Source organism: Phycodurus eques, chromosome 16 (genome assembly GCF_024500275.1).
Source record: "Phycodurus eques isolate BA_2022a chromosome 16, UOR_Pequ_1.1, whole genome shotgun sequence".
In the NCBI taxonomy this organism is placed as follows: Eukaryota; Metazoa; Chordata; class Actinopteri; order Syngnathiformes; family Syngnathidae; genus Phycodurus; species Phycodurus eques.
Window position 1 is genome coordinate 22,989,790 of NC_084540.1, and position 27,129 is coordinate 23,016,918.

Below are 27,129 nucleotides of genomic sequence, written 5' to 3' on the forward strand. Positions count from 1 at the left end.
GGGGCATTCTAATTTCCTAGGAATATTAGTGATCATAGGAAGTTGTAAACAAGATATAGAAAGTGTTGCATATGCCTACCTTGTTTAATCACTTTTTCAATTGTGAAAAATCAATACGATGATCAGTGCCTTCATCTAGATAAAAGGATGTGGGGGCAGACCTTAGTACAAATTGTGGCTATTGTGTTGCTACACTGGAAGTCCTTCACATTAGTACCCAAGAAGCAACAGTTAGAAAAAAGTTGGTGCCCTCTGCTGTGGTGCTACTTGCACGCTAGCATTATTTTGTGACTTGGCTCAGTATTTTTGATACATCTTAAATGAATCCCAGCTTGTGTTTTGGTGACAGACAAGGAACAAGAACGACATTTTCTCCACAACTTTTATTTTAACAGTTGGTCTGTACAAAAAGTTTAGGAGGTTGGCGGCTGGATGGGCTGGCCTCTCTGCACGGACACTCGTGTGTGAGTCTTGGCCAGATGGTCAGTGAACTCCTGAAACAAAAAAATGTCAGCTTTAATTAAGACTTGTTGCTCGACAAGTCGGCAATGAAACGAGCGCTGAGCCTTCAGACCTGGTAAGGAGACTTGGTGAAGACAGTCTCCTTCCAGAGGTCAGGGGTCAGGTAGCTGTAAGTCTTGGAGATTGCATCAAAGGTGGCCTTGGCTGGAGGAGCGAGAAGAATTCTTAAACCCAGTTCGAACAGTTTAGCCGCAGCAGCTTATTTAGAGAGAAGTGTCGCGTGCCGGTCCGAGGACCGGAAGAGACCCCAGCGAGTCTCTCGGCCGGAAATTACAAACGGCACTCGTTAAATGTATCTCCGGTTAACGACAACACCACCACAGGCAGGTGAAGCTGAGCAGAGTGAGGAGAAACAGCAGCTCCCGCACACACAACCCAAATTTAAAAAGCCTTCCCCAGCTGCAGTGGTACCTCGACTTGCAAGTAACCAAACTTAGGAGTTGAGTGTTAAACTGAACAAAAATAATTGTATGAACCCAGAAACTTACAAAAGTCTCCTAGCTTCATGCTAACAAAGCAAAAAGCCATAGACATGCCAGCGAAACCAGCATCAACGTTTCGCAAAATCAAGATTAAAAATGTATTTGAACACAAGCAGTTGCACTTGCTCACAGGCATATATTCTGTGCTAAAAACTAATGTCGCAGTTCTGGTGCTACAACTTGTTTTTCATGTATTATACTGCCCCCTGTTGGCCAAGCACACCAGAATGAGCGGCACAATGCCCATTGAATTATCACGACGCGCCTTTTAATACTTTACATTTAATTAGGTTTAGGTCTGCAGCTAACGATTTTGATAATCTTCCAATTATTTGATTCACTAATGAATTGGATTTTGAAATATTTTTGAATTTTTCATTTATTTTAAAAGAGACTTTCAAATTGACTACAGAAAATGCTAACTAATTGATTTGGATTTAGCTACGGTTTTGTTTTTAAAACCTTTTTTTTTGGTTACAAAGTAAGCGCAAATGTTTGCAAATAAAACAAAGCAGCCTGCTTTCATGGAGGACTACAGCAAGCGGAGAATATTTACTGTTGAGAGGCCAAAATTCTAAGCATTTGGAACATTTTTCAGTTAATCAAATGTTATTGTACATTTTTAAGTACATCGCTAAGAGTACCATTAAAAAAAAAAACTTTTGTTGAATGGCATTTCCATTGACTTGAACAAGGAAAGAGGATTGGGTCATAAAAACGATTCAACTCTGCAGTCGAGGCACCACTGGATATCGCAACCCCCCATAAACGGTCCTTCACTGTGGTCATAATTACCAAAGTTGCCGAGGGTGGCGGTGCAGCCCCTGGCGGAGGTGTAGCAGTCGTCAATTCCGGCCATCATGAGCAGCTTCTTGGGCACAGGAGCCGACACGATGCCGGTACCACGGGGCGCGGGGATGAGACGCACCAGCACCGAACCGCAGCGGCCCGTTACCTTGCAGGGCACCGTGTGGGGCTTGCCGATCTTGTTTCCCCAGTAGCCCCGTCTGACAGGCACGATGGACAGCTTGGCCAGGATGATGGCGCCTCGGATGGCGGTGGCCACCTCCTTGGAGCACTTGACTCCGAGGCCCACGTGCCCGTTGTAGTCACCGATGGCAACGAATGCCTGGAAAGACGAGCGACGCTCACTTCGGGAGCTCCATTGCGGGGAGAGTCACATCTGACCTCACCTTGAACCTGGTGCGCTGACCGGCCCTGGTCTGCTTCTGGACAGGCATGATCTTCAGCACCTCATCTTTCAGACCAGAACCTAAGAAGAAATCGATGATTTCAGACTCCTGGAAGGTGACAAAAGATGTTGGTTGTGATTAAAGTTTCTACATAGGAGCATAAAGCATGAAAATAAATAAATGCATATAACCAATTAAAATAAATAAATGCATATAACCAGTCACGAAATTAAGTACACCTGATCATTTCAATTCAAGATGTCAATTTCTTCCCATAGAAGATCAGTACACTTAATTTGATTGTCCGATTTCTCTGTTAAACAATGCATTGAAACGCAGTGTATAGTGTTGAAAAGTTTCAGTGGTTACAGCGTGTGATGGGTATTTTCAGGCTTGAACTGTATAGCATTGTTTTTTCTTTTGTATTAAATATTTTCTAGACATTCTTTTTGCCGGCAAACAGTTAAAATGCGAGCCATGCAGCCGAAAGAGACATACAAGTAGTCATTTTGGTTGAATGAGACCACAGACAATGAGGAGACATAATGGCAGAAAGAGAAAATAAAAAAATATATTCAAGAAAAAAAAAAACACACTCTCTGTACTTGTAAGTAAGTAAATATTTTTTTTATGTTCTTGTTTTGAGATTTTCACTAAAGAAAATATTGGTGGCAAAGTCATGCCTGAGGAGCTTTCACAAAAAGGTTGTTTTCTGTTTTTTTTCTTCCAGAAACAGATTTGGCTGAAAGCAGCCTATATTTGACTGCTGATTACTAAAGAACGGTATAAGCTCGAGAAACTTATTTTTTGTCCTGAAGAAAGACAGAGTCTAATCGTTCTATTGGTGGTTTTGGGGTTTACATCGTCATTGTACACAATATTCTGTGGGGCTTGAAAAATGAGTGAAATTGCTCCAAAACACCTGGCAGTCTAGGGGTTCCCTGCTTGCAGAGGTGTGGAACTCCACTGCACTGCATCACAGTTTAGTGGCTTTGTTTCGTTAGAAGCGAAGTTGGAAACGCCTCTTCATGATTCCAACGCAGTAACTCAATACTCAGCATTTTCAATTGTGTTATTAAACAAAAAAAAAAACACTTGTACAGCTTTGTCAGTTTAACGTGCACAACCAAGAGCCAGATTTCAGCGACGTGAATGACGTTTGTCCCATAACTGTTCGAATGGCCAACTCAATGATCTTAAATGGCCATTACAATAGTCACTCAAGCCTAAGGCTTTTTAGCAAACCCTAATGAGGAGGCGTTTATTTCCTCAACTGGAACTCACCTTGATGGGCAGCGAGTAGAGATAGATCTCCTCCAGTGACTTGATCTTCACGTCCTTAACCAGGCGGCCCAGCTTGGTGACGGGCACCCACTAAAAACGCAAAAAACAATGAAAAGGAGTCCTTCTTCGTATATAGCGACGCGATTGGGCGCATTTAAGAGCGTCCAAAAAGCTCCACTCACTTCCTTGTCCTCGGCCTTGCCTCCCCGGGCACCGCGGCCTCTCCCACGGCCTCTGCCGCGTCCACGGCCCCGACCGCGGCCACGGTCACCAAAGCCTCCGCGAAAACCTCCTCTACCACCGGCGTCGTCCGCCATTTGCTGTGGAATAAAACGCCAGGCATTACACGAAGCCTAAACACGATCAAGGTCGGGCCCGCTTTCAAGTATTCGGGAATTTCACAGACTAATAAAACACGAGCGTCGCCGCCATATTCGGGAGTGCGACGACACAATTGTGTCCAAAATGTATTAAAACACACGTCAATATCATCGGCTACGCTAAATAATAATCTGTAACGACGTATTGTGGCAGCTGGTGATAGGATATGGAGGAGGATGTGTAAGATTTGGAAGGATTCTGCGTTCAAATGTGTGCACCACGTCGTACTTACGTGATCGCTAACACGAGAAGAAGGACGAGTTACGGGCCCGCCGGCTTTTACTCACACGAAACATCGCGAGATTTGGATACAAGCTCCCTACACATACTGCCCCGGAGCGGCAACTTTTCACTACAACGTCCCTGATTTGTCCATCCATCCATTTTCTGAGCCGCTTCTCCTCACGCGGGCGTGCTGGAGCCAATCCCAGCCATCATCGGGCAGGAGGCGGGTTTCACCCGGAACTGGTTGCCAGCCAATCGCAGGGCACATACGAACAAACAACCAGTCGCACTCACATTCATACCTAAGGGCCATTGAGAGTTGTCTGTCTTTGTTTCTATGTTTTCTTATTCCCAAAGTCCTACTTTTCGCAAATACGGCTCACAAATCTGTCCAGATCTGTGTAAGTGAGCACTTCTTTGCCAAGATAATCCATCCACCTCACATATCGAGATTCTGATGAGACGCTATGATCATCGCACAGGCGTGCCTTTGGCTGCCCACAATAAAAGGCCACTCGAGCAGTTTGATCACACTGCACAACACATCAGCAGTCGCAAGAAGTTCTTGAAAAATGATACAGTGTATATATTTAATATATCAAAATGTTACTTCTTATTTCATAAAAATAAATGATGGAAAAGGTACATTTGTTTGCAGTACAGTTTTTCTTTTTTTTTTTACACTTTTTTGAATAAAAAAGGGGCGAAAAGACATTTCAGTTAATATTGACATCCCAAACTTTGAAGGTAAACATATTTTGCTTTCTTAACAATGAAAATAAATATTTCAATTTCAGTTTTTGAAAAATGACACTTTGTGTGAAAAATGTACTGTGTTTTTCTCCCCCCGTGATCCAACTTCCATTAGTCCATATAGTTGCATGTTTAGTAATCCTTGTTTTATTTACAATATGAGCACGCAAATGTTACAAATTCACTCAGTTTAATGTGATGATCGACCGAGCTGCATATTCCAACACACGACATCAATTGAAATGAACACATTTAGAAACGCGGCAGCATGAATTGTTCTTCCCTCGACCGTCAGCCGTCGCTGCTGAATCTGGTCCGTGCGGATCTGGAGGTGCCCTCCCCCGAGTCCTCGTTCACCTTGTGCACCTCGTCCGTGACCTGCAGACTCTCGCATATTAGCCCCATTTGCCTCTTCATGTGCGCCATGGTGTTCTGCATCCTCCTCATCTTGCGCTGCAGGGCGGCGGCGATGGCCCCGTGGTTCCTGCTCTTAGCCTGGTACTGCAGCTTGAGCTCCATGTAGCAGTTGTGCTGCGCCCGCGTGCGGTGGCACAGCACGGTGCCGCAGCCCATGTGGCACTGCTGGCGCCAGTGCTCGCAGTGGCGCGCGTGAGTCTCCAGGTCGCGGCGGAGCAGCTGCGCCCGGCACCCGGCGTACGGGCAAGGTACCAGCTCGTACAAGCAGTTCAGGCTGTGGCAGTATTGCTCCGAGAGGGGAACTGTCGCCGCGCAGCCACGGATCTCGTTCTTACACTGGAAAAGATGAGGCACGCTCGACTTTACGTAACGAAATAATAGGACTAATGCATTTTAATAAGCACTTTTCAGGGCACTCAACGACGCTTTACGATTGCAAAGCAAAACAAATGTATTTATATAGCACATTTCATACATTTCATTTCGTAACTCCAATTTACTATTGGTTCACTCCACAGTGCCACCTAGTGGTAGTAAGCTACTTGTGTAGCATGTCTGCCATTCTGCACCTACGGCCCTCTGACCACCATCAAACATCCAACCGCATCCTTTCGCAGGCAACGTGGGTTAAGTGTCTTGCCCGGGAACACGACGACAATGACGACATGCGCTCGGGCGGGGATACGAACCGGCCAGCCTCCGGCCGCAGGGCGCACGCTTACCCTCTGCGCCACACCGCCACAAAAAATTGGGATTTCTCACATACAGTGGGAAGGCCACAAGTCTGATCCACCAAAAAAAAAGAAAAAAAAAAAAAAAAAAAAAAAGTGTGCTTCGTGTTGTTTGCTAAAGGGATTTGTTCGCTTCATTTGGGGGGAAAAAAATCTTTACAAAGATTACATTTTGTGGGTCATTATTTATAGCTACTGTAATTTTCTTTCTGAACATAAATGATATTTGTAGTCGGTTGTCACTATTTTTCATGACGTGCCGAGGCAATTGTGTGCGTAATACAGTGTTTGAGATACAAGAACACTTGTATCTCAAATCTTCTACACCATTGAAATGAATGGAAAAGGCATTAATCTGTTCCGGCCCCCCCTCCAAAAAACTAATTTTGAAATGTTTTTAATAAGTAAAACAGCACTCAATAATATTGTAGTTTATACAACATAAATAGAATGTAAAGAATTAAAAAGTTTGTATTTCATGGATGAATTCATTGCAGCTCCTTCCGGTGTGTGCGACTTGGCCAATGGGAGGCAGTATAATACAGTCATGAAAACACAAACGAAGAAGACTTTCACAACTCCTGTTAAGTGATTCAGGAAACTGCAGTAGTGTTACTTGTTTTTCGCAGAGGATAAAGAATATATGCTTGTCAGTGTTGTTCAACTTTCTACATGTGTTGACGCACCATTTGGGTTCAAATTTCCATTGTTTAAAGGGTTTTAACGCGATGCTATACTTAAGACCATCTAGGGCGTTTTGCATTGTGTGTTAGCATTGGGTCCCCCAAATGCTCAGGGACCTGGGACAGTTCCCCCCTCCCGCCAGTACATCGCCCCTGACTGTATATATTTATTTTCATATTATACTTGTTTTTATGGCGTAGTATGGTCTATTAAGTAATTTATCAAGCTTATTTTGCAGCATCCATCATAATCACAATGCCCCAAAAAATAAATCCTTGAATGAACTTTATTTGAAACCTCATTTGAACAACTTTCTCCCCCTACTTTGTGAGTGAAGAACAGTAAATGAGTGATACGTAGCAAAGAGTCATTTTAAAACGCTTACCTTTATCTTCATGCGTCCAATGGACTTGCTCAGTTTGAACATGACAAAGATCATGCTCGCGTGAATGGGCTTCCGGCAGCAGGGGCAAGTCTCCTGTCTGGCGAGGACAAACAGCAGTGACTTAGCGGGTGCTTGGAAACATTTTCAGCATTCCGTGTTTAGTTAGTTGCACCTCTTGAGCCACTGCAGAATACATTTCTTGCAGAAGACGTGGTGGCAAGCCGCTCGAACCGGACACCGCAGGACCCCCTGGCATATGGTGCAGATGAGGTCGTAGTCCGGGGTGTCCACAAACTGCTCCACGTCGTAGCCGCCGCTCTGAGATGGCGCATCTGCGTCCGTCTGGAGAGCGACGAAGATCAACGTTAGAAGGTTCGGACAGATTTTAAGGAGATATTTGCCTGATCGGTGCGTTCTCGCACGTGTCGAAAACAGTGGCGGACTTACCGTTTGGCAAACACATGCAACTGCCTGGGGCCCCGAGACTTCCAGGTGGCCTCCAAACGTCTCATAAAAACTGACAAAGATTTCTTTGATTTTAAAACACTTATTGTCGTAGTCTTAAATCATGTGCTTGAAAACACATCGAAATGCTTAATATGTCATGATCGTTTCGACTGCCCGCCCTTCTCTTCTCATGCAATGGACTAGTCCATCTCACTGTGCATGTGTAGACTTGCTTCAGGAAGAGGGTAGGCAACAAAACAAAGTTGAATTTGAACCACATATAATTCAATTTCAACTGCTAATCTTGGACAAATGCATTAAAAAACAGAATTTGAATCACATAATTTGAATGTATATTGTTTGTTTGCAATGATTGTAACCAGTAGTGCAAAAACTGAACTGCAGTTGAAATTGAATTTACAGTATTTGTTAGGAATGGGAGGCCAACTTGAAACTGACTGTAAGATTATGAAATTGTATTCAGTTTCTCAGAAAGGACATTTCATCCTCCGTGGAAATTCAATTCCATTGACCGTGACGGACATTCGAGGAGTTGAGAGCAGACGCACAGGTCTCCTCCAGCCCAAACGGCCCACAGGCCAACGCTTTCCCATCCCTGGGCTTCGTAGAATTTTCAATATAAAAGCTGGTGACCAAATGGAATTGTTCTGGAAAGTCACGTGACTGTCAAAAGTCAATGTTCTTCATTTCATGATAAGACACGTCCACATGTTGAATAGACGTGTCACAAAATTTGTTAGAAGACTGATGGTCATGGATTTCATCCAAAAAATTAATAAACAAAAAAAATCACACACACATGGCAAATTGTTGTATTTAAGAAGTCAATTTAAGCTAAATTGAATTGTAAGGACATGGTTCAAACATCATCGATTAAAGTGATTAAAAGGGGCTTTCCTCACCATGTTGTTGCTCTCCACGCCGTTATGTTTCCATTCCCGGACAGCAGCTTCACTCCCGCTCGACTCACGTCACGGCGTTGCGTTCACGCCCGTGTTATCGTGACAAAACACGCATACGTGAACATTCCTGACAAAACGTGCATACAAATGACAACAGTGAACAACTGAACAGTCAATAGCGGCAACCTGGCCCTCATCTTTCTTTCTATTTTTTTGCGGCGCGTTCTTTCCTTTCCCTGCCGTTCTAGCAGCAAGCAAACTGAACGCGAATGACGGGAATGAACTCCGTTGTGGAATGACCAAAATTCCCCGCCTGACATTTGATTATAAATTCACATCAACACACAATGACATTTTAAGTGTTCTAATACGGTAAGATACTCCAAATAACGCGAAATAAATACTCAGGTAACGTTGATTATTGAACAATGGTGCGTTAACGTTCCAACTCGGATCTCAGACTTCTGGATGTCACAATGGAAAAAGATTCTAGAATATTGCAGAACGCAAACACCGAGTTGGACAAATACATCAGAAAACAACCTTAACTAACCCGTTACGCATGTCACCACACAATCATGACCTTCAGAAAAAAATAAAAAATAGATATATATCTATATTTTTTTTTGTTCTTTTCGACTTGACCGCAAAGACGCAATGAAAACTACAGTATTTAAATCTAACATACGCCATTTGGTATGGACAAAATTTGTTCAAACCATTGCTAAAAATATAATTACCATCTTATTAATTGTGCTGCGATTGCTATGCATTATACGTGATGATATTTTAAAAACTGCAATTGACACGCACTGAATATGACGTCATATAGAGTGCAAACTAGTGAACCCGATTTGGCCAATCAGCAGCGTAGGCTGTGATGACGTCCAATATATGCGACTCACCTATCAACATGCGGGCAAGATGTGTTGACTGGAGCCAACGTGCTGACTAACAAAACATCACATTCACTGAACGAAATCGACAAATACTAAAAAGTTTAGCTGGTGTCGCGAGCATCATGGCGAATATTAACGTTCACTTCAAAACAAAGTAAGTTTGAGTCCAGTGGCACGAGCTGGTGACTTAACTCGATGAGTCTAGCTAAGCTAATTGTAGCAACAACTCATAATTGTGTCATCCTTTTACAGTTATGTTGTTTCGAGTAAGATCGAGCCATTCTATAAAGGAGGAAAAGTGCAGGTATACTGTCAGGTTCTTTCCCCCCCCAAATTCATTCACCTGTGAGAAGGATAAACATGTTTTCCATGTTTACGTGTAAAAATAATTATGCTTGATTTTCTTCGACAGATCAGCAAGGATGAGCAATACATCTTTTGCACCTGTGGCTCTCGTGTCAATGTTTTGGAAATCAGCACAGGGAAGATCGTCCACAGGATTGAGCACGTAAGGCCAAATCGCAAACCGACACCGACACCGCAGTGATCGGTCATTTGCTTTTTGTTAAGTCCATTCCATCTCGTGTCTGCAGGATGATCAAGAGGACATCACATCGTTTGCGCTAAGCTGTGATGACGAGGTAAGCTTGCATATACTTTTTGGGCATCGATCATGGACAACAACATTATTTTCTGCCTGTGTGGAAGTGTTCAGTCAGTGTTATTGTTTCGCATCCTCCCACAGATGCTGGTAACAGCCAGCAGAGCGCTCCTTCTCAAGCAGTGGGACTGGAGGCAAGCGCAGTGTACTCGCTCCTGGAAGGCCATACACACTATTCCTATAGCCAGCCTGACTTTTGACTCCACCTCCACGCTCTTGGCCACAGGTCAGCATGAATAATAAGCAGCTGTTATTTTTCCTGTTGGACTACTTTTCCCGTTCAAAACGATTTGCATAACGTGTACTATTGTTTGCTTGTAGGCGGATGTGACGGCACTATCAAACTCTGGGATGTGGTGAAGCAGTACTGCACCCACAACCTGAAAGGCTCTTCAGGTGTTGTACAGTAAGTGAGAATGTTACAAATGTTTATTTTCTTTTAGGTTCCCAGATACACTTGGCATTGCCTTCATGTCAATCAATCATTTGTGTGCAGCCTGGTTGAGTTCCACCCAGACACCGAGCGTCTGCAGCTCTTCTCGTCCTCTCTGGACTGCGGCATCCGGCTGTGGGACCTGCGCACCAGCCAGTGTGTGTTTGTGCTTCAGAGCCACTACAGCGCCGTCACTTCCCTCAGCTTCAGCCCTGACGGTGACACCATGATCAGGTACAAATGGAACTCTGGACCGATCAGAGCAAAGCTGTTTTCCGTATTTAAGTTGAGAATAAGAGCGATGCAATCAGAGCAAAGCTAATTTACACTTCCAATAGCCATACATGAAAATCAGTTGGCGAAATTCGCCGTTTTGAACTCAAAATAGGCCATTAATGGGAATCGTATAGATCCAATGAGTTTTTGGGGGTAGCGTGGGACTTTTAATATTGACTTATTTGTCCATTTTCAGGCACATAAAGTTGTCGTTCCAGTTGAGTGTGAATTTCAACAAGTAATATTGTTGGATTATTTCAGCATTGTGTCTGAATTAGAATGCATTCCATACATTAGGATGTTCCGGACCTCAGCTTGAAGACATTTTTCTGCCGTGTGTTAAATGTCTCACGTTTTTATGTTGTCCCCTTGTTTGATTGTAGTTCAGGGAGAGATAAGATCTGCACAGTGTGGGATCTGAAGAGCCAGACAGCTAAGAGAACAGTACCCATCTATGAGGTAAGACGACGACAGTTATTATATGGAAAAATAATAAAAATAAGCATCGTGGATTAATTTAAGTGTGTTTTTACCTTTGTGTGCAGGCTGTGGAGGGTGTTGTGATCCTGCCTGCCAAAACAAACCTCTCTCAAATTGGAGTCAAGAACAGAGACTTGCATTTCATCACAGCTGGCAGCAAAGGTTCAACTTTGTCCGAGCAATATATTCTCACTTTGTGTTCCATCAAAACTCTTCCCAACTGGCGCATGCAGGGCTGTTGAGAGTGTGGGAGGCCAGCACGGGCCTCTGTGTCTACAACCAGCCCCTCCCGTCCACACTCGGCCCGTCCTCCGAGGACGAGGAGGAGAAGGACGACGACGACCCCCGCAGTCTGACGTACTTGCTTCACCTGCCCGCCTCCGCCAGGCTTGCCACCGTCACTGCGGAGCACAACATCGTGCTCTACCAGCTGCCTGATCTCAGCACACAGCAGCAGGTGAGCCATGAATGACGTGTATCCGGATACTTCTTTGGATGTTTCTGAGCAAGATATGTAATTAATCTCATTAGCTGTAGAGAAATATAGTCCACAAAGTGTGCACAAAGTCTGCCTTTCAGTCTCTAATGCTCAGGATCTAAATCTGACGGGGCTATTGGATCTGTGTAACGTGTAATATTATGTCCAGTAACTGTTTGCTTTCAAATAGTCACTTAATTGTGGTTGAGCAGTCTCATTGCCCAACCTAATTTATTTAGGTTTTTCTTAAAGTAAGAACCCTATTCATTTCTAATGGTAACCTACAAAAAAAACCACTCATCTAATATGAGTTCCTTCTTGCAGTTTGTGGGTTACAGTGACGAGGTGCTGGACGTAAAGTTCCTGGGTCAAAACGACAGCCACATTGTGGTGGCGACCAACAGCTGCCAGCTCAAAGTGTTTGAGCTGCTCGCCAACAGCTGCCAGATCCTCTACGGGCACTCGGGTGAGGCGCCAGCAGATGGCAGTGTGTGCTTCCACATTGCGATGGAGTCAACGTGAGATGAGCCCAATACTAGCTACCATCCATCCTTGCTTCCTCCTAGCTAAGCTTCTGATTACGTAGCCAAGCTACCACCTATCCTAGCGTTCCCTTAGCCTAGCTTCTAGCTGTCCCTGCTTCCATCTATTTTAGCTCATCCTAGCCTAATCTGTTTTCTACCAACCAAAGTTTCCACTGATCCAATCTTCCGCATAATCTAGCTCCCACCTAGCCTAGTTTGAGCCCAATTTAGGGGCAACAAATTCGATCAGCCCCCCACCCGCACCCTCCCACCCTGGTCCGCAATTTATTTCGTGTCCACCCCACTAAATTGCCTGAAACTGTCGTGGTGGTCAAGACTGGCATCCCAGAAGGAGTAGCTCAATGACCACGGAATTGAAGCAAAAATTGTGGAGAAAGTTGTTCACTTCTTTACATTCTATATGTATGTTCTGTAAAGTAAACTGTTAAAGAGTGGTATTTGTCTTATTAAAACGCACACACACAAAATGTGTTGTGTTTTTGGAATGGAGTAATTTTATAGGACGTGCGTGTTTGTGGAAGATTCAACTGGAATCTCAAAGCACCACTGTTTTACGGTTTTACTAACGAGAACATTTATTGTACATTTCCTGTTCCCGTTAAAAGTTATTTAGCAATAAGGCTGGTGCCGTAAGAGTGGAAACATTACCCGACCAAGAAATCTGAAGGTGTAATTACCGGTATGTAAAAAGTCTTGACGAGGGTTGTAGATATGTCCCACAGGAAGATGGACGGTACCTGCGCGGGCTGGATCCAGGGTATTTCCCCTGAATAGGACACATCTACTATTTTACACAATGTCGGTCATAACAATGAAGATCATGCCGTGATGATTGACTGCTGAATGAGCTGGTTGATGGAATGTTTATCTTTTTCTGGCACATTTCCTCCCTCACAGATACTGTCCTGTCATTGGACGTCTTTAAAAAAGACTGTGTCTTTGCGAGCTGCGCAAAGGTGAGGACCTGTGTGTGACGCAATGCCACTTTTCCAGCAAGTCACGCACACGACAGTAACGTGCTTGTGCTTGTCACGTACTGTGTCCATTCCACAGGACAGGTCAGTGCGTGTGTGGCACATGGACGCTGACAGCGGCCACGTTCGCTGCGTGGCATACGGCACCAGCCACACAAACGCTGTGGGCTCCATTTCCTGTTCCAGGTAACACGCATCCCCTTTATACACTGTTCAAAATTATTACGCATCACGGGTGAGTTATGTACACATTTGAGTTGTAGCTTCAATGGGTGTGAAAGGAGAAAAAGTCACCATCATCACCCTGACCCCAACCCTATTGAGAACCCGTGCCAAGTCTTTAAAAGCGTACAGTCGAGCTAAAAAATAGGTGTGTTTGTGTGTATATTTATGTATTTATTTATTTATACACACACACTCCGGGGTGCCAATATTTTTAGCACGAAATGTATAATGTACATATGTACTATACATATTCTATGCACTGTGTGTATTTATTGATTTACACGCACACACACACACACACATATACACACGCCCAGCGGTGCCAGTATTTTATAGCACGACTGTATGAGGGTGGACGGCAGTATACCTCCAACAATTAACAATTCTGAAATGAACAAATGAGCATTATTAAGGTGATAGTGTATCGAAGAGGGCTCCTCCAGTGGATATAAAAAGTCTACACAATCCGGTTCAAATGGCAAATTTATTTGATGTAGGGAAAAAAAAAAAAAAAAAAAAGATCATTTCAAATCTTTTTCCACCATTGTGACATATAACCTATAAAACTCAATTCTTCTTACTATTTTTAAAATCTTTTTCAAGAGGTGGGAAGTAAAAATAACTGAAATAACGTGCTTGCATCTGTGCATACATGCTCTTATAACTGTTTATGTTCAGAATTTACCAAATCATGTTCAGACTCATGTTAAGCACACACCTGCCACCATTTAAAATGCCTCGGATTAACCACAAATAAAGTTAAGATGTTCTAGTAGGCTTTCCTGACATTTCTTTCTTTCTTGCTGGAGCCTGAAAGTTTAGCGCTAACACCGAACTGTTCCTAATTCCTGCCACCTTAGGAGAAGCCGGCGGCGTTTCTGGGTGTTGTTGATAAATGGCTTTTGCTTTGCATTGAAAAGTTTCAAGATGCACTTCCGGATGTAGCGCCGAACTGTATTTACTGACATTGGTTTTCTGAAGTGTTCCTGAGCCCACGCGGTGATATCCTTTACACATCGATGTCGGTTTTTGATGCAGTGCCGCCCGAGGGATGGAAGGTCACGGGCATTCAATGTCGGTTTTCGGCCTCGCCGCTTACATGCGGCGATTTCTCCGGATTCTCTGAACCTTTTGATGGTATTATGGACCGGAGATGATGAAATCCCTCAATTCCTTGCAATTGTACGTTGAGGAACGTTGTCCTTAAACTGTTGGACTATTTTCTCAAGCACTTGTTCACAAAGAGGTGAACCTCGCCCCATCTTTGCTGGTGAATGACTGAGCAATTCTTTTCCACCCACCCGTTCCCAATGAGCCTGTTCACCTGTGGGATGTTCGCTCCAAACAGGTGTTTGATGAGCATTCCTCAACTTTCTCACTCTTTTTTGCCACCTGTTCCAGCTTTTTTGGAACGTGTTGCAGCCATAAAATTTGAGGTTAATGATGATTTGCTAAAAACAATTAAGTTGATCAGTTTGAACATGAAATATCTTTTCTTTGTAGTGTGTTCAATGAAATATAGGTTGAACATGATTTGCAAATCATTGTATTCTGTTTTTATGTATGTTGAACACAATGTCCCAACTTCATTGGAATTGGGGTTGTAGTTATGATTTCCCTCAGGGGACCATTATGACTTTCAAAACCATATAAATGTATGTTTAATTATTTGATAAACAAATGTGCCCAAATCCAAAATGTAATGTTAAGAATTTGATAGGGAAAATTGCTTTTAACATCTGTTATAAGTGAAGAAGAATTGCAATTTCTGTGCAAAATGCTTCAGGTTTCCATTTGGCAAGAAACATGAAGTAGACAATTTATTTTAGTTGGTCACATAAAATTATGTGACACCTGTGGCAAAGACTATTTAGGAAAATGAAAATACTGGATATGCCTAATCATTTGGAACACAGTGTTTTTTTTTACTCGTTTGACATGAATGTATGTTTTTGTGTGTGCGCAGGATGAAAGCGTCCTTCGTCGTGTCCGGCAGTCAGGACTGTACAGTCAAGGTGTGGGATCTCCCTGCAGACTTACTCGCTGCAGAAACGGACTTGCACCAGCTGGCTGCACGGGCCACAGAGAAGGCACACGATAAGGTACGCCGAGAACAATGAACAAGAAGATCGAAGGCGGACGTGAGAACAAACACAACTGCAATTGGGTTTATTTCTTCAATTGCTTGGGGTGCGTTTGCATCCCTGCCCGGGCGTTGACTTGTCATTTTGTGTTGATGTTGCAAGCATCATTCTTCAGCCCTGCCAATTATTTAGCTCATTTAGAGTTCAAGTAAACAACTATTGTTTGGATCAAGGAACGTCTGCCACACAGTTCTGCTCAGCTCGGGCATTTGTGTTTGGAATTTGTGTGACAATTTTGTCCGCACCCGGCTTCCTTCCACATCCAAATCATGCTCACGAGCGGTATAGAAAATGGATGACCATATGGATCAATGAAATAATATTCTTTACTCTTTTATTTTCATTCATTTTTGTAAAACAGTACATTGGAGAATTGATGGATAAATGATGATAATACTATAACAGAAACCGAAAATTTTGGTTTAGCTCCATAAAATTTCACTATAATTAAAATTGTTGTAATTCATAATTCTTTAGGTGGCGAACTGCAGAATTAAACGGATAGCGTGGAAATGAGTCTAATACGAGCCATTGGGACATAAAGCCCCCCTCCCCCCCCCCGATTGATTTGTCCAAGTTACAGGTCACAAATGGTGGAAAAAGTTTTGAAATGATTTAACTTGGTTGTATTTTATTTATTTTTTGTTATATATCACAAAAACCTGACAATTGAATATGGGTGTGTAGACGTTTTCTGTCCACTGGCTCAATTTCAGAGTTTGAGTTCAAGGTAAGCTAGAAATCAAGTTAAGTGCAGTCATCAAACGTGCTCGTGACAGTGGATTCTGTAATAAATTACAAGCAGAAAAGCTCAAAAGGTCAACTGTAGAATGACTTGGAGGTAGAAAAGAAATATTTTCTGTCTAGTATGAAGACTATTTGCTCCACCCCAAAAATCTTTCACCAGCCCTTGTATTCGACCGCCACCCACTGATGTTTTGGTATCTACGACAGTGAGAATTTCCATCCTTCCATCCATTTTCTGAACCGCTTCTCCTCACGCGGGTCGTGGGCGTGCCGGAGCCTATCCCAGCTATCATCGGGCAAGAGGCGGGGTGCACCCTGAACTACACCCTGGTTGCTGGTTGCTATGTGCTAAGCGTGTGCTTTAGACAATGTGGTGTATGTTTACATATTTTAAATCATTATGTTGTAAGACAGGAACGTTTGGTTTATTTGTTTGACCTGTTACGTTCATATTACAACATCGATTTTCCGTACTGCATGTTGTAGACTTCCTAGAATGAATGAACTTGGCAACGTCATCAAACAAGATTCCATGAGATGAAGGTGTTGTCTATTTTTTCGCCCCATTCCTTTCGGTTCCTTCCTGAGACTGAAAAAAAGTGTAAAAGCTAAGCCGCAGGCGACAAATGATGTCGCATGCGCAACATTTTTGAGCGTTAAGAATGGACTCAATAATATCAATCAAGTGAAAATGCAACGGCCTTTTTTTCCCCCACGGACGCTCGCTGTGGCAGACACCGAAACGTCAGTGGCTGGCATTTCACTTCAACATATGCAACAAATGATTGTAATGTGATCACAATATCATTCAATCATATTGAGCAGATCCCACCCGAGGCGTCCCTTGAGAAAAGTGTCAAAGAGTGAATAGAGCAGCCTATTTTTTTTCGAGTTTTTTTCATTAATTAGCCGGCTCCATTCTGCTTCATGGGGGATTTTCTATTATTGTAATTTTACGTACTCATTATGATCCCTCACAGGGAAATTCAGTGTACACTATACTGTTTATGCAGGTACTTCTGAATTAATGCGCATAGCGTAGAAAACCAATATATTATACCTACAACCTCATTTCTGTATTATAAATCATCCATCCATCCATTTCCTGAGCCGCTTCTCCTCACGCGGGTCGCGGGCGTGCCGGAGCCTACCCCAGCTATCATCGGGCAGGAGGCGGGGTACACCCCGAACCGGTCGCCAGCCAATCGCAGGGCACACGTAGAAACAAACAACCATTCGCACTCACATTCACACCTACGGCCAATTTAGGGTCTTCAATTAACCTCGCATGCATGTTTTAGGGATGTGCGAGGAAACCGGAGTGCCCGGAGAAAACCTACGCAGGCACGGGGAGAACATGCAAACGCCACACAGGCGGGGCCGGGATTTGAACCCCGGTCCTCAGAACTGTGAGGCAGACGCTCTAACCAGTCGGCCTTTAAACTGTAATCCTCAAAAGGACTATTTATGAAAAATGAAACTCACTCCGTGCAAAGTAATTTTATATAAATTAACTTTTTGAATGAACTCCTAAAAAAAAAAAATGTCAAACGTTTTCCATGACATTGGCATTTATTGAGATGCACCCGTGTTTGCGTTGCACACCACACGGAGGAGCAGACGACACGCACACGCAAGCAGGCATGCGAGGTGAGAAAAGTCAGAGTGATGGAAGACATTCCAAAAGCACGGCCTGTGCTTGGTGTTCCATTGTTTAAGAAAAGACGAACGGAAAATTCCTGCACCCACACTACAGAATTAGAGATGAGCATTTGAAAACATTTCCTGGATTGACAAAGGGGAAAATTAATCATGTAGAAATTGATTACTGGTCAAAGTCAATACATTTTAGATGTCAGATTTTAATTTGTTTATTTTTTTTACAACAGTTAATTTCCATTCGAAATATCTCCTAATAGAATCAAATGTTCTTCATGGCAACATAGTACCCTAGTGGTTAGCACATCTGCCTCACATTGACGAGGTTCTGGGTTCAAATGGACTCTGACCTTCCCGTGTGGAGGTTGCATTCTCTCCCCGAGGTTTTCTGGGTGCTCCGGCGTCCTCCGCTAAATTGTCCAATGACGTGGATGCGAGTGTGAGTGGTCAGAGGTGGCAAAAGTACTGTCACTCTGTACTTAAGGTACGAAGTTAGCTAAAAGTACTAATTCAAGACCTTTAGTTAGATAATAATAACAAATAGTGCAGATTGTGAAATGTACTTGAGGAGAAAAGTAAAAAGTAATTTCTACGGTCAATTATACAGTGGATACAAACATTCTACACACCCCTGTTCAAATGTCAGGTTTTTGTGATATAAAAGGAAATGAGACCAAGATAAATCCTTTCAAAACTTTTTACACCATTTATGTGGCCCGTAACCTTTACAACTCCATTGGAAAATGAATCTTTTCATCGATTTTGGCGAGACGTCTAATTCTTGGTCATGCCGCTGTTGTGTCATATTTTCATATTTTCCTCCCCTTGATGATTGCCGTCTTCATCACTGCGTTGTGTTTAATTCCTTGGAAATTCTTTTGTACTCTTCCCCTGCCCGCTACCTTCGGACAATGTCATCCCACGGACTCTGTGGAAGCTCTCTGCGAATCCATGACTTGTGCTTTAAGATTTGACTAGAAAAATGTCTGAAAAAGCCTCCTAGAACACATGAACTTTATTTGTCGTTCATGCTCCCCGGTTCACATTCCTCCATATTGCTGCAAAGTAAAACTGCCAGAAAGATCTACTTAATTGCAGTCACAAAGTATTTGCACTTAGTTACTTCCCACCACTGCTAGTCTGCTACACATTGATGCATTCCAGACGTGACTTCCTTTTCTAATGGCCATTAGACAAATTTGAATTGAAAGATGATCACCAAATCCCAAATTCTGTCTCTCCAGGATGTCAACAGCGTGGCCGTTTCGCCCAACGACAAGCTGCTGGCGTCCGGCTCGCAGGACCGCACGGCCAAGCTGTGGTCCCTGGCGGGGGAGGGGACGGTGGACCTGCTGGGCGTGTTTCGGGGCCACCGGCGCAGCGTCTGGGCCGTCTGCTTCTCGCCCGTCGACCAGGTGCTGGCCACCTCCTCCGCGGACGGCGCCGCCAAGCTGTGGAGCCTGCAGGACTTCAGCTGTCTCAAGGTAGGCCACGGGTCACTCGCACCACTCGCCAAAAGTTAGGGATGAGGACAGGTCAAAGGTCCAATTAAGTTGGAAAGGTTCTCGGGCATTTGAGGTTCAAGATGAAAATCCACACCAAAGTCCAATTGCCCTGATTTTTTTCTGAGTAGTGTACATGAGCACTTTGTTGCAGATTATTTTGGGTCCTAAAGTAAAAATACGTGTTTGACTGTTTTAATTAGACATTCGAAGGGCACGACGCATCCGTGTTAAAGGTCATCTTTGTGAGCCGAGGCACTCAGCTGCTCAGCAGGTAAATCTGACACCTTTTCACATGGCTGCAAGCCATTACTACATTTTGAACACCAAAAAGTATGTTTTTGCTCTTGCAGTTCAACAAAAATGATGCTTTTAATGCAAATATTTTTCAAATTGAGGTATCTTACAGGAAATAATTGGAAATATAAAATGGTAAACCGAGAAAATGATTGTGGCTTTGCCAAGTTTTCCTCAAATCTTTTAATTATTTGAATACAGTTGTGCGATTGCGGGTTCAAATCCGGCCTGGCCTGTGCGGAGTTTGCATGTCCTCCCCGTCCGTGCCCGCGTGGCTTTCCTCCGGGCACTCTGTTTTCCTCCCACATCCCAAAAACATGCGTGGTAGCTTGATTGAAGACTCTAAATTGCCCGTCGGTGTGAATGTGAGTGCGAATGGTTGTTTGTTTCTATGTGCCCTGCGATTGGCTGGCGACCAGTTCAGGGTGTACCCTCCCTTGTCGCCCAAAGTCAGCTGGGATGAGCGCCAGCACGCCCTTGACCCGCGTGAACAAATATGCCAGCATAATAATATTGTACAGTATTTATTTTCAATTTTTCAATTTTGGCCGGGCAGATTCACACAGTTTCAACTGACTCTACGTATCGAAGTTACATGAAGTTGCCAAATCGTTGAGGAAAGCCTGTGTTCAGCTCACAGTTGTAACAATTCCAACCGTGCTCCCTCCGTAGCGGCTCGGACGGTTTGGTGAAGCTGTGGACCATCAAGACCAACGAGTGTGTGAAGACGCTGGACGCCCACCAGGACAAAGTGTGGGGGCTCCACAGCAGCAGGAAAGACGACAAGATGGTGACCGGGTCAGCCGACTCCATCATCACCGTATGGATGGTGAGGGAGGGAGGGATGGATAGATGGAGGTCCTCATCGTATCAATTTACTTCAAATGACCCAAATTAAAGATCATTGCGCTCATGACCAACTGAACACCTGAAACAACCCATGTGCACTTGCCTAAAACGCAGGGAAACGGCTACACGCTGGTGCACAAACAAAAGTCACATCATCAGGCCAAAGGCATGAACCGTCATTTTTCCCTACTTGATGGTCTCACCGCGGGTGTGTTTGGCTCGCCGTCAATGTGTGTATAAATCATCCGTCTGCGCGGTCACACTACATCCGCTGTCTTACACTGCCGTCACTTTGGCAGATGCGTAGAAACGCGATTCTCATGTGAGCTCGGATCGTTTCAACGTATTTCACTGCTTACTCAAGAAAGTTGCATCAGTGAACTGGGTCACATGGAAGAAAAAAAAATGAAGTCAGTCATGTATAGAGTTCCGTTTGACTTCTCTAAGCTCAAAGAGTAGTAAAGTCATAACTACAGTTCAGATCCATCTATCCACGTTCTACACTTAAGGACAATTTAGAGTTTTTGGAAAGTAGGAGGAAGCAGATGTACCTGGAAAAAAAAACCCACAAGCACGGGGAGAACATGCAAACGCCACAGATTCCAACCGTGAACATTAGAACTGTGAGGCAGAAGAACATTTGATTGGATTAAGAAGTGTTTAGTGTTGTAAGATTGCGAGTTTTTAAAAAGTCACACTTAGTATTTTCTGCCATCTAAAATTAATCAATTCATAGATCGGTAAATTTACCTCACCACTAAATCTAAAAACAAAAATCAAATGACTATCAGTAAGATAACTTAGAGTGCAGTATTCTTATGCCAAAAAAAACTTAACAAACTAAAGAAGTCCACCATTTTGATGTTATTTTCTTTTACCTTTCCACTTAACTTCTGTTGTCCTGAGACTTTTTTTAAGAATCAGAATTAACGTGGCCTTGTGTCCGTTACCAGGATGTGACGGAGGTCGAGCTTGCCGAGGAGCAGGCCAAGCGGGAGGATCAGATCATCAAGTAAGTCACCAGATTCGTCGCGCAAAATTGCAAACAGTCCGGTTCCCTCTTGTTTGCAAAGGACAGACGTTGCGTAACCCGTTCGCCAAAGACACCAATTACCGAGTCACGGGTGCTGCTCGTCTGTTGAACGGGACAATACCTTGCGCTGTGAACGAAACCGGTCGCCTGCCTGCATGCCTTCCGTTAACACGCTTGCATGCGCTCAGTGTCCAGGTTACGTAAGCTTAAAAAAAAAGACGGTTTCGTAAGAGGAAGCCTTTTCTTATAACAAAGCGTGCAAATAATACCAGTGGGACATGTGATCTATATCAGCCCTCAGAGGTAGAATTACTTCCTGGTCTTCGCCTTAACATGCTTTCACATCCGTGTCTTGACACTTGATCTGACGTTGAATAATGATGACAAAGTTACATTTGGTATTGTATGACAGGATTTAGTTTGTTTTGAAAGCTTCAGTAGCGATTCACAACAGTTGGTTTAATTCAAATCCACAAGAAGAAGTCCATTTTGTCTGCTAAAGGACAACAGCGAAAGGCGACGTGAGGCCGACATGCACCCCAGGAGGAGAACGATTCCCCCTTCCAGGCCTCCCTGATCGGCCACACGCTCTTTCTTTCTTCCTTTTTTTGACTAGCTGACTGTGTCTGTCTGTAGTATGCTGTATCGATCAGATCATATACATACAAGAGCGTATAGAAATCCAGCTCCGCGACCCTCGTCTTGGCCAGACCGTCGAATTGTCTGAGCTCTTTGCAAAGATAATACACTGCACAAGTTACTTCAAGCGTTTATTTCAGGAATTCAGGAATTCAGAAGAAGCATTTTTTTCCCTCCCACGAGGGGCAGAAACCCCCCCCGTTAAATGAAAGGGGAAATAATCCGTCAAGCTCAACTGATAGTGGTTGACAAATCTTGTATCGGGGAAAGCCTGGCTTGCTCCCTTGTTGAAATGCTGTTTGTTTTGTGTCCTTCCCTGTTTGCGTGAAGGCAGCAGAAGTTGTCCAACCTGCTCCATGAGAAGAAATACCTGAAAGCTCTGGGCCTCGCCATCTCGTTGGACCAGCCGCACACTGTGCTGTCTGTCATTAAAGGTACTCAACCTATTAAAAGCTCTTTGCCCTGTTTGTCTTGCACTCAGGTAAAACTGAAATCCTGCATGTTACATAATTCACTTACAACACTTGGAAAATGACCAAGAAATGTATGGAATGAATCATTCACTGTCACCGCTCATTGTTGATGGCTGCGCCGGTAACGAGATGATACTGAAACAAGCCGAGTTGTTTGTGTGGCCTTTGACATCATTGGCTACCAAATGTGTACTTTCATGTCTGCTGTGATGTTCTGGCTATATTTGATTGGTATTGCTTTGTCTACGTGCTGGATGTCACATCCACATCAGTAACAATCTGGTTGCAAAGTACTGTGTCATTACTTTAATGTCCTGCCGCTGCGTTATGTTCAGTGCGTGGCATCGCATAACACTGCAGCACAAATGCAAATGGCCACGCTAATGCGCCAGATGACGGCATTGGAAATTTAAAAAAAAAAAAAGGTCCTCCTTTGTCGTTGTCGTAATTGACATGTTCCAACCTCTGTTCCTTGTAGCAATCCGTCAAACAGAAGACAGTAGTGAGCTTCTGGAGAAGACCGTTTTGAAACTTCGAGTGGATCAGAAAGGTAGCCGGCAATTTGTGCAAAATCTTCCATGTACACTGAACCCGTTTATCAGGAGCGAATGTTCCACACCCACTGAGAGAGATGAAAATCTGTGATATAGAGAGACCGTATGATTTATTTTACTCATGTAGAGAGTTATGGAAACTCATTTCAATTTATCCAAACACACTTTAAACTTATTAAAACGCACATTTTAAAGTATTCCTTTGTGCCTCTTCGCACAGTTCTCCAAATAAGAGGCACAGCGTACTTGCTTCAAGGTGTTTATTTGTCACTCCCAGTTTAAGTTTACTGTTAAACCGACACATAAAACAAAATAGAATTTAACATTTTACACGTAAACACCAAAATGCTCAACCAAACCGTATAATTTCATCTAACAAAAGTCCACCAGCTTAATGCTAACATAATGAAAAACACCATAGATGGGCTAATGGAAATTAGCATAGATGTTACGGCAATTATAAACCTTTGAGCAACTGCTTTTTTAAACACACACACAGAGCGGTAACGTTTACAAACAGAGCATAGAAAAATACTCTCAGGCATATACGTTCTCTGCTCTGTTGGAACCACTACTGTTGCTAGTAGGGGACCTTCTCTGCCTATTCTTCTTACTCTTAATTATGTTCCATCACTTCCAGTAGTCCTCGGTACGACCTGAAAAATGCAAATGCAAAGTGAATTTCGGTAGAAAACCTTGACGGACAACAGTGTGTAGTCCCTACTATTATAGTTTTTCAAAGACGAGCACAAATGAACACTTGAACACGTTACACGAATGCAACATTTCCAAGGTATGGAGATAAAATCGAATCCCACTTTTGCTGCTGTGCTCTTGCTCAGAGTCGCTGCTGCGCTACTGTGGGGTGTGGAACACGAACGCCAGGAATTGTCTGGATGCCCAGGCTGTCCTCAAGGTTCTGCTCACGCATCTCCCGCCTGACGAGCTGCTCCAGTACCAGGGAGCCCGCGCCGTCCTGGAGGGCCTCATACCGTACACAGGTCAGCAGATTTCCAGGGGTGGGCAGTGCATTGGTACCTTGGCCTTCAGTGGGGACTTTATCCACCTCTTGATTCCGCCACTGTCACATCGCAATTCTAGAAACCATCGATACGATACAACAAACACAATATACAACTGTGCCACTGACACCATGTGGCGCACTTCACAATCAGTGTTTATCTAATAACATGACGAAGTTGGGGAGTGTGGGAGAAGCGGCAGTCAAACAGGCCAAAATCCGGCTGTCAAGGGCCGAGGGCAAGAGACTCGTTTCATACTAGGTGTGGTTTAACCAACTGCAAGAGTGTCAAAATAAGTCTAAAGTCGAGAATGAAACATTTCTATAGAGGTAGCCGCTCTACTTTCTGCAGTGAGGGCATTCCAGAGTACTGGAGCACAAATAGAGACTGCATTCTCTTGTTGATTTTCTACATAGTTGAGCAAGGAAATGTAGTCAAAACCTCATCCGTAGCATTTACATTTAAAACGTAAATGTGGCGACCTGGTGGACCATGTGACATGTCATGGGGAAAGGGGAGTTTATGGCCCTGGCAAGAAAATGTATCTTTAATTGAAAAAAAAAAAAAAAAAAAGCCACCAACAAAAGCAGTGAAGATACTGGCAATAATGGTTTCGTACCTGTGTAAGTAACACTCACGTGTTTGATGGAAGACTGGCAGAACAAATGGACGCCACAAGAATACAATTTCACTTATGTTGCCGCCCTCAGAGAGACACATGCAGAGGATCGGCCGTCTGCTGCAGGCGTCCATGTTCCTGAACTACATGTGGCAGAAGATGAGAGTAGCCGGAGCGCCATCCTGGTGAGGGACGCTCGCCCGCCGTGTCCGTGAAATCATCAAGTTGAGGCTACGGCCGCACGAGCAGAAAATATAGGAGCTATACTGTCTTAATTCTAGCTGATCAAATTAAAATAAAATTCAGTCTATTGCGCACACCTGTATAGAAGCCGCACCCTAAATGAATTAAAAAAAAAAAAAAAAAAAGTTTACACATTATACACGTACTGTATGTACAGTGCTAGCCTCTCTGGTGTACACGCCTTATCCTGACGGTGGCAGTAGTGAGGCGCCGGTAGACTTGGTTGATGTCAAGAAGAAGTAGACGGTCTGCTAAGTCAACTTAAACTCAAGCTGAATTCTGGCAATTCTAGTTGTTTCCAAAGACCAGAGATACAATGTTGGTGAGTGTTGCGGGATTTTCTATTTATATGTGTCACTGCAGCGTCTATGCTAAAGTATGCAAATCTTTGCTAGCTTGTCTATGCTGTTCCTCATTGCATGTTAGCATTAAGCTAGCTAACCTCATGTTGGCCTAAGGATAATGGCAGTAATGCTGTGTTGAATGTACTTTAAATGAACATTTATGACAAACAGTTAACGCAAGAAGACTGCCTCTCATTTGGAGAAGTGTTAGTTATCTTCCAAATACAAGGAGAGCAAAATACAGACAAATATGAGAGAAAACAAAAACTGCCAATCTTTTTGTAGGAAATAAGTGGAAACCGCTAAAAGCGACACAGAAGCAAACATACTGCCAGTGCCACAACAAAATATGCACAGCAAAAACAAAGGGTCTCATTTTTAAGATGACGAGGGTGTGCGCTTGACCAAAGTAGATCCGAATACCAGTCGGAATGCTCCAAAGTGTGCGGATTTGATTTGAAAACATGAACGGGTAAGACTTCAACAAAGCTCGTGGAAAAATTCATAACCCGTAAAAACGATTTTGGTGAGTTCAATAGTAGCTACGAATAGACATGAATGTGGCGCATTGGGAAAATCCACAAATAAGCCGCATCTTTGTTAGAACAGGAAAAGGTTGGGGCTTATAGCGCAAACCTTACGGTGCTGTAGCTTTTAACATATGCCAAATGCCCGCGATGCATATCAGTCTAATCCTAACGACGCATCCTCTCTATTAGCATTGGCCAAGATGAAGAAATGGACACTTCACCTCTTGGCTCTGAGCCCGTCTGTATGATCGACAAGGAGGCGGCGACGGGGAGCGGCAAAGACAACCGCGGTGCGGAAGGTAGCGGAAACGATGAAGATCCAAATTGTCCCGCTGAGGAGGAAGAGCACGCCGACGACGACGAGGTGAGCGCCACCAAGAAAACCGCCACAAATGGCAACCACCAACCAGAGAAAGAGACTGAGGAGAGTTCTGAGGAAGACGAGGAGCCGGATCAAATGACAGTGAACGCTGCCAAAACGCTCGCCTCTCCCCAGCTGACCGACTTCACGAAGCTCGCACGCACACCCGCGGTCAGCGTTGCTCATTCGCTCCAGCGATCCATTGAGGAAGCAAGGGGGATGGTTGTCCGTTTACGCATTAAGCGTGCCGCGAGTAAGAAAGCAGGAAGAAGAACCGACTCCAACATCTCGACTGTACGCTGCCTCCTGCGGCAGATATCAACCGTGGCGGTTTTGTTCCTCCCAATCGACGGGTTCCTCTGCAGTCATGCGAGATAAGCATGTTTTGTTTTTTTCTTTGTCATGATTCGGAAATAACCATCTTGTACTTTCTAATTAAAATCAAACGGGTTGTATTTTAATACAAAAGTGGATCACTGTCTTTAAATGTTCTTCATCCATAACGAGGACGGGAATGTGACATTTTTACATGAATGAGCATCGCTCTTGTCTGTTGCACTGCTGCAGCTGATGTGGGATCAGGCAAAAAAGTTCACAACACTTCCATCCATCCATTTTCGTTACCGCTTATCCTCACCAGGGTCGCGGGCTGCAGGAGCCTATCACAGCTATCTTCGAGCAGTCCCCAGCCAATTGCAGGGCACATGGAAACAAC

At 43.8% G+C, this 27,129-nt stretch overlaps 3 protein-coding genes across 8 annotated transcripts; 1 reads left to right on the forward strand and 2 right to left on the reverse strand.

Moving 5' to 3' along the window:
* Positions 1 to 365: 365 nt before the first annotated feature.
* On the reverse strand, positions 366 to 4,202 carry rps2 (ribosomal protein S2). The gene is made up of 7 exons (XM_061701123.1): positions 4,095 to 4,202; positions 3,664 to 3,801; positions 3,482 to 3,571; positions 2,198 to 2,305; positions 1,800 to 2,133; positions 575 to 666; positions 366 to 494 (listed from the first exon to the last, which is right to left on the reverse strand). Exons 2-7 carry the CDS (start codon positions 3,796 to 3,798, stop codon positions 414 to 416), a joined length of 840 nt encoding a protein of 279 aa, XP_061557107.1. The 5' UTR covers positions 3,799 to 3,801; positions 4,095 to 4,202; the 3' UTR covers positions 366 to 413.
* Positions 4,203 to 4,747: 545 nt separating this feature from the next.
* On the reverse strand, positions 4,748 to 13,104 carry rnf151 (ring finger protein 151). 6 transcript variants are annotated; one of them, XM_061700755.1, is made up of 8 exons: positions 12,877 to 13,104; positions 11,370 to 11,610; positions 11,230 to 11,266; positions 11,049 to 11,148; positions 8,428 to 8,554; positions 7,230 to 7,399; positions 7,058 to 7,154; positions 4,748 to 5,593 (listed from the first exon to the last, which is right to left on the reverse strand). In XM_061700755.1, exons 5-8 carry the CDS (start codon positions 8,428 to 8,430, stop codon positions 5,132 to 5,134), a joined length of 732 nt encoding a protein of 243 aa, XP_061556739.1. In that variant the 5' UTR covers positions 8,431 to 8,554; positions 11,049 to 11,148; positions 11,230 to 11,266; positions 11,370 to 11,610; positions 12,877 to 13,104; the 3' UTR covers positions 4,748 to 5,131. The 6 variants fall into 6 exon arrangements, 5 of the variants coding, with proteins under 5 accessions (XP_061556739.1, XP_061556738.1, XP_061556740.1 ...); XM_061700754.1 differs by having other exon boundaries at positions 11,370 to 11,677; XM_061700756.1 differs by lacking the exons at positions 11,370 to 11,610; positions 12,877 to 13,104 and having other exon boundaries at positions 11,230 to 11,345.
* Positions 9,328 to 26,929, forward strand: tbl3 (transducin beta like 3). The gene is made up of 23 exons (XM_061700753.1): positions 9,328 to 9,480; positions 9,579 to 9,630; positions 9,739 to 9,834; positions 9,920 to 9,967; positions 10,072 to 10,213; positions 10,309 to 10,393; positions 10,484 to 10,654; positions 11,080 to 11,155; positions 11,242 to 11,338; positions 11,410 to 11,633; positions 11,979 to 12,120; positions 13,097 to 13,155; positions 13,253 to 13,359; positions 15,365 to 15,500; positions 19,193 to 19,432; positions 19,654 to 19,724; positions 20,420 to 20,576; positions 21,550 to 21,608; positions 22,599 to 22,702; positions 23,220 to 23,291; positions 24,138 to 24,296; positions 25,028 to 25,121; positions 26,243 to 26,929. Exons 1-23 carry the CDS (start codon positions 9,449 to 9,451, stop codon positions 26,790 to 26,792), a joined length of 2,973 nt encoding a protein of 990 aa, XP_061556737.1. The 5' UTR covers positions 9,328 to 9,448; the 3' UTR covers positions 26,793 to 26,929.
* Positions 26,930 to 27,129: the final 200 nt, after the last annotated feature.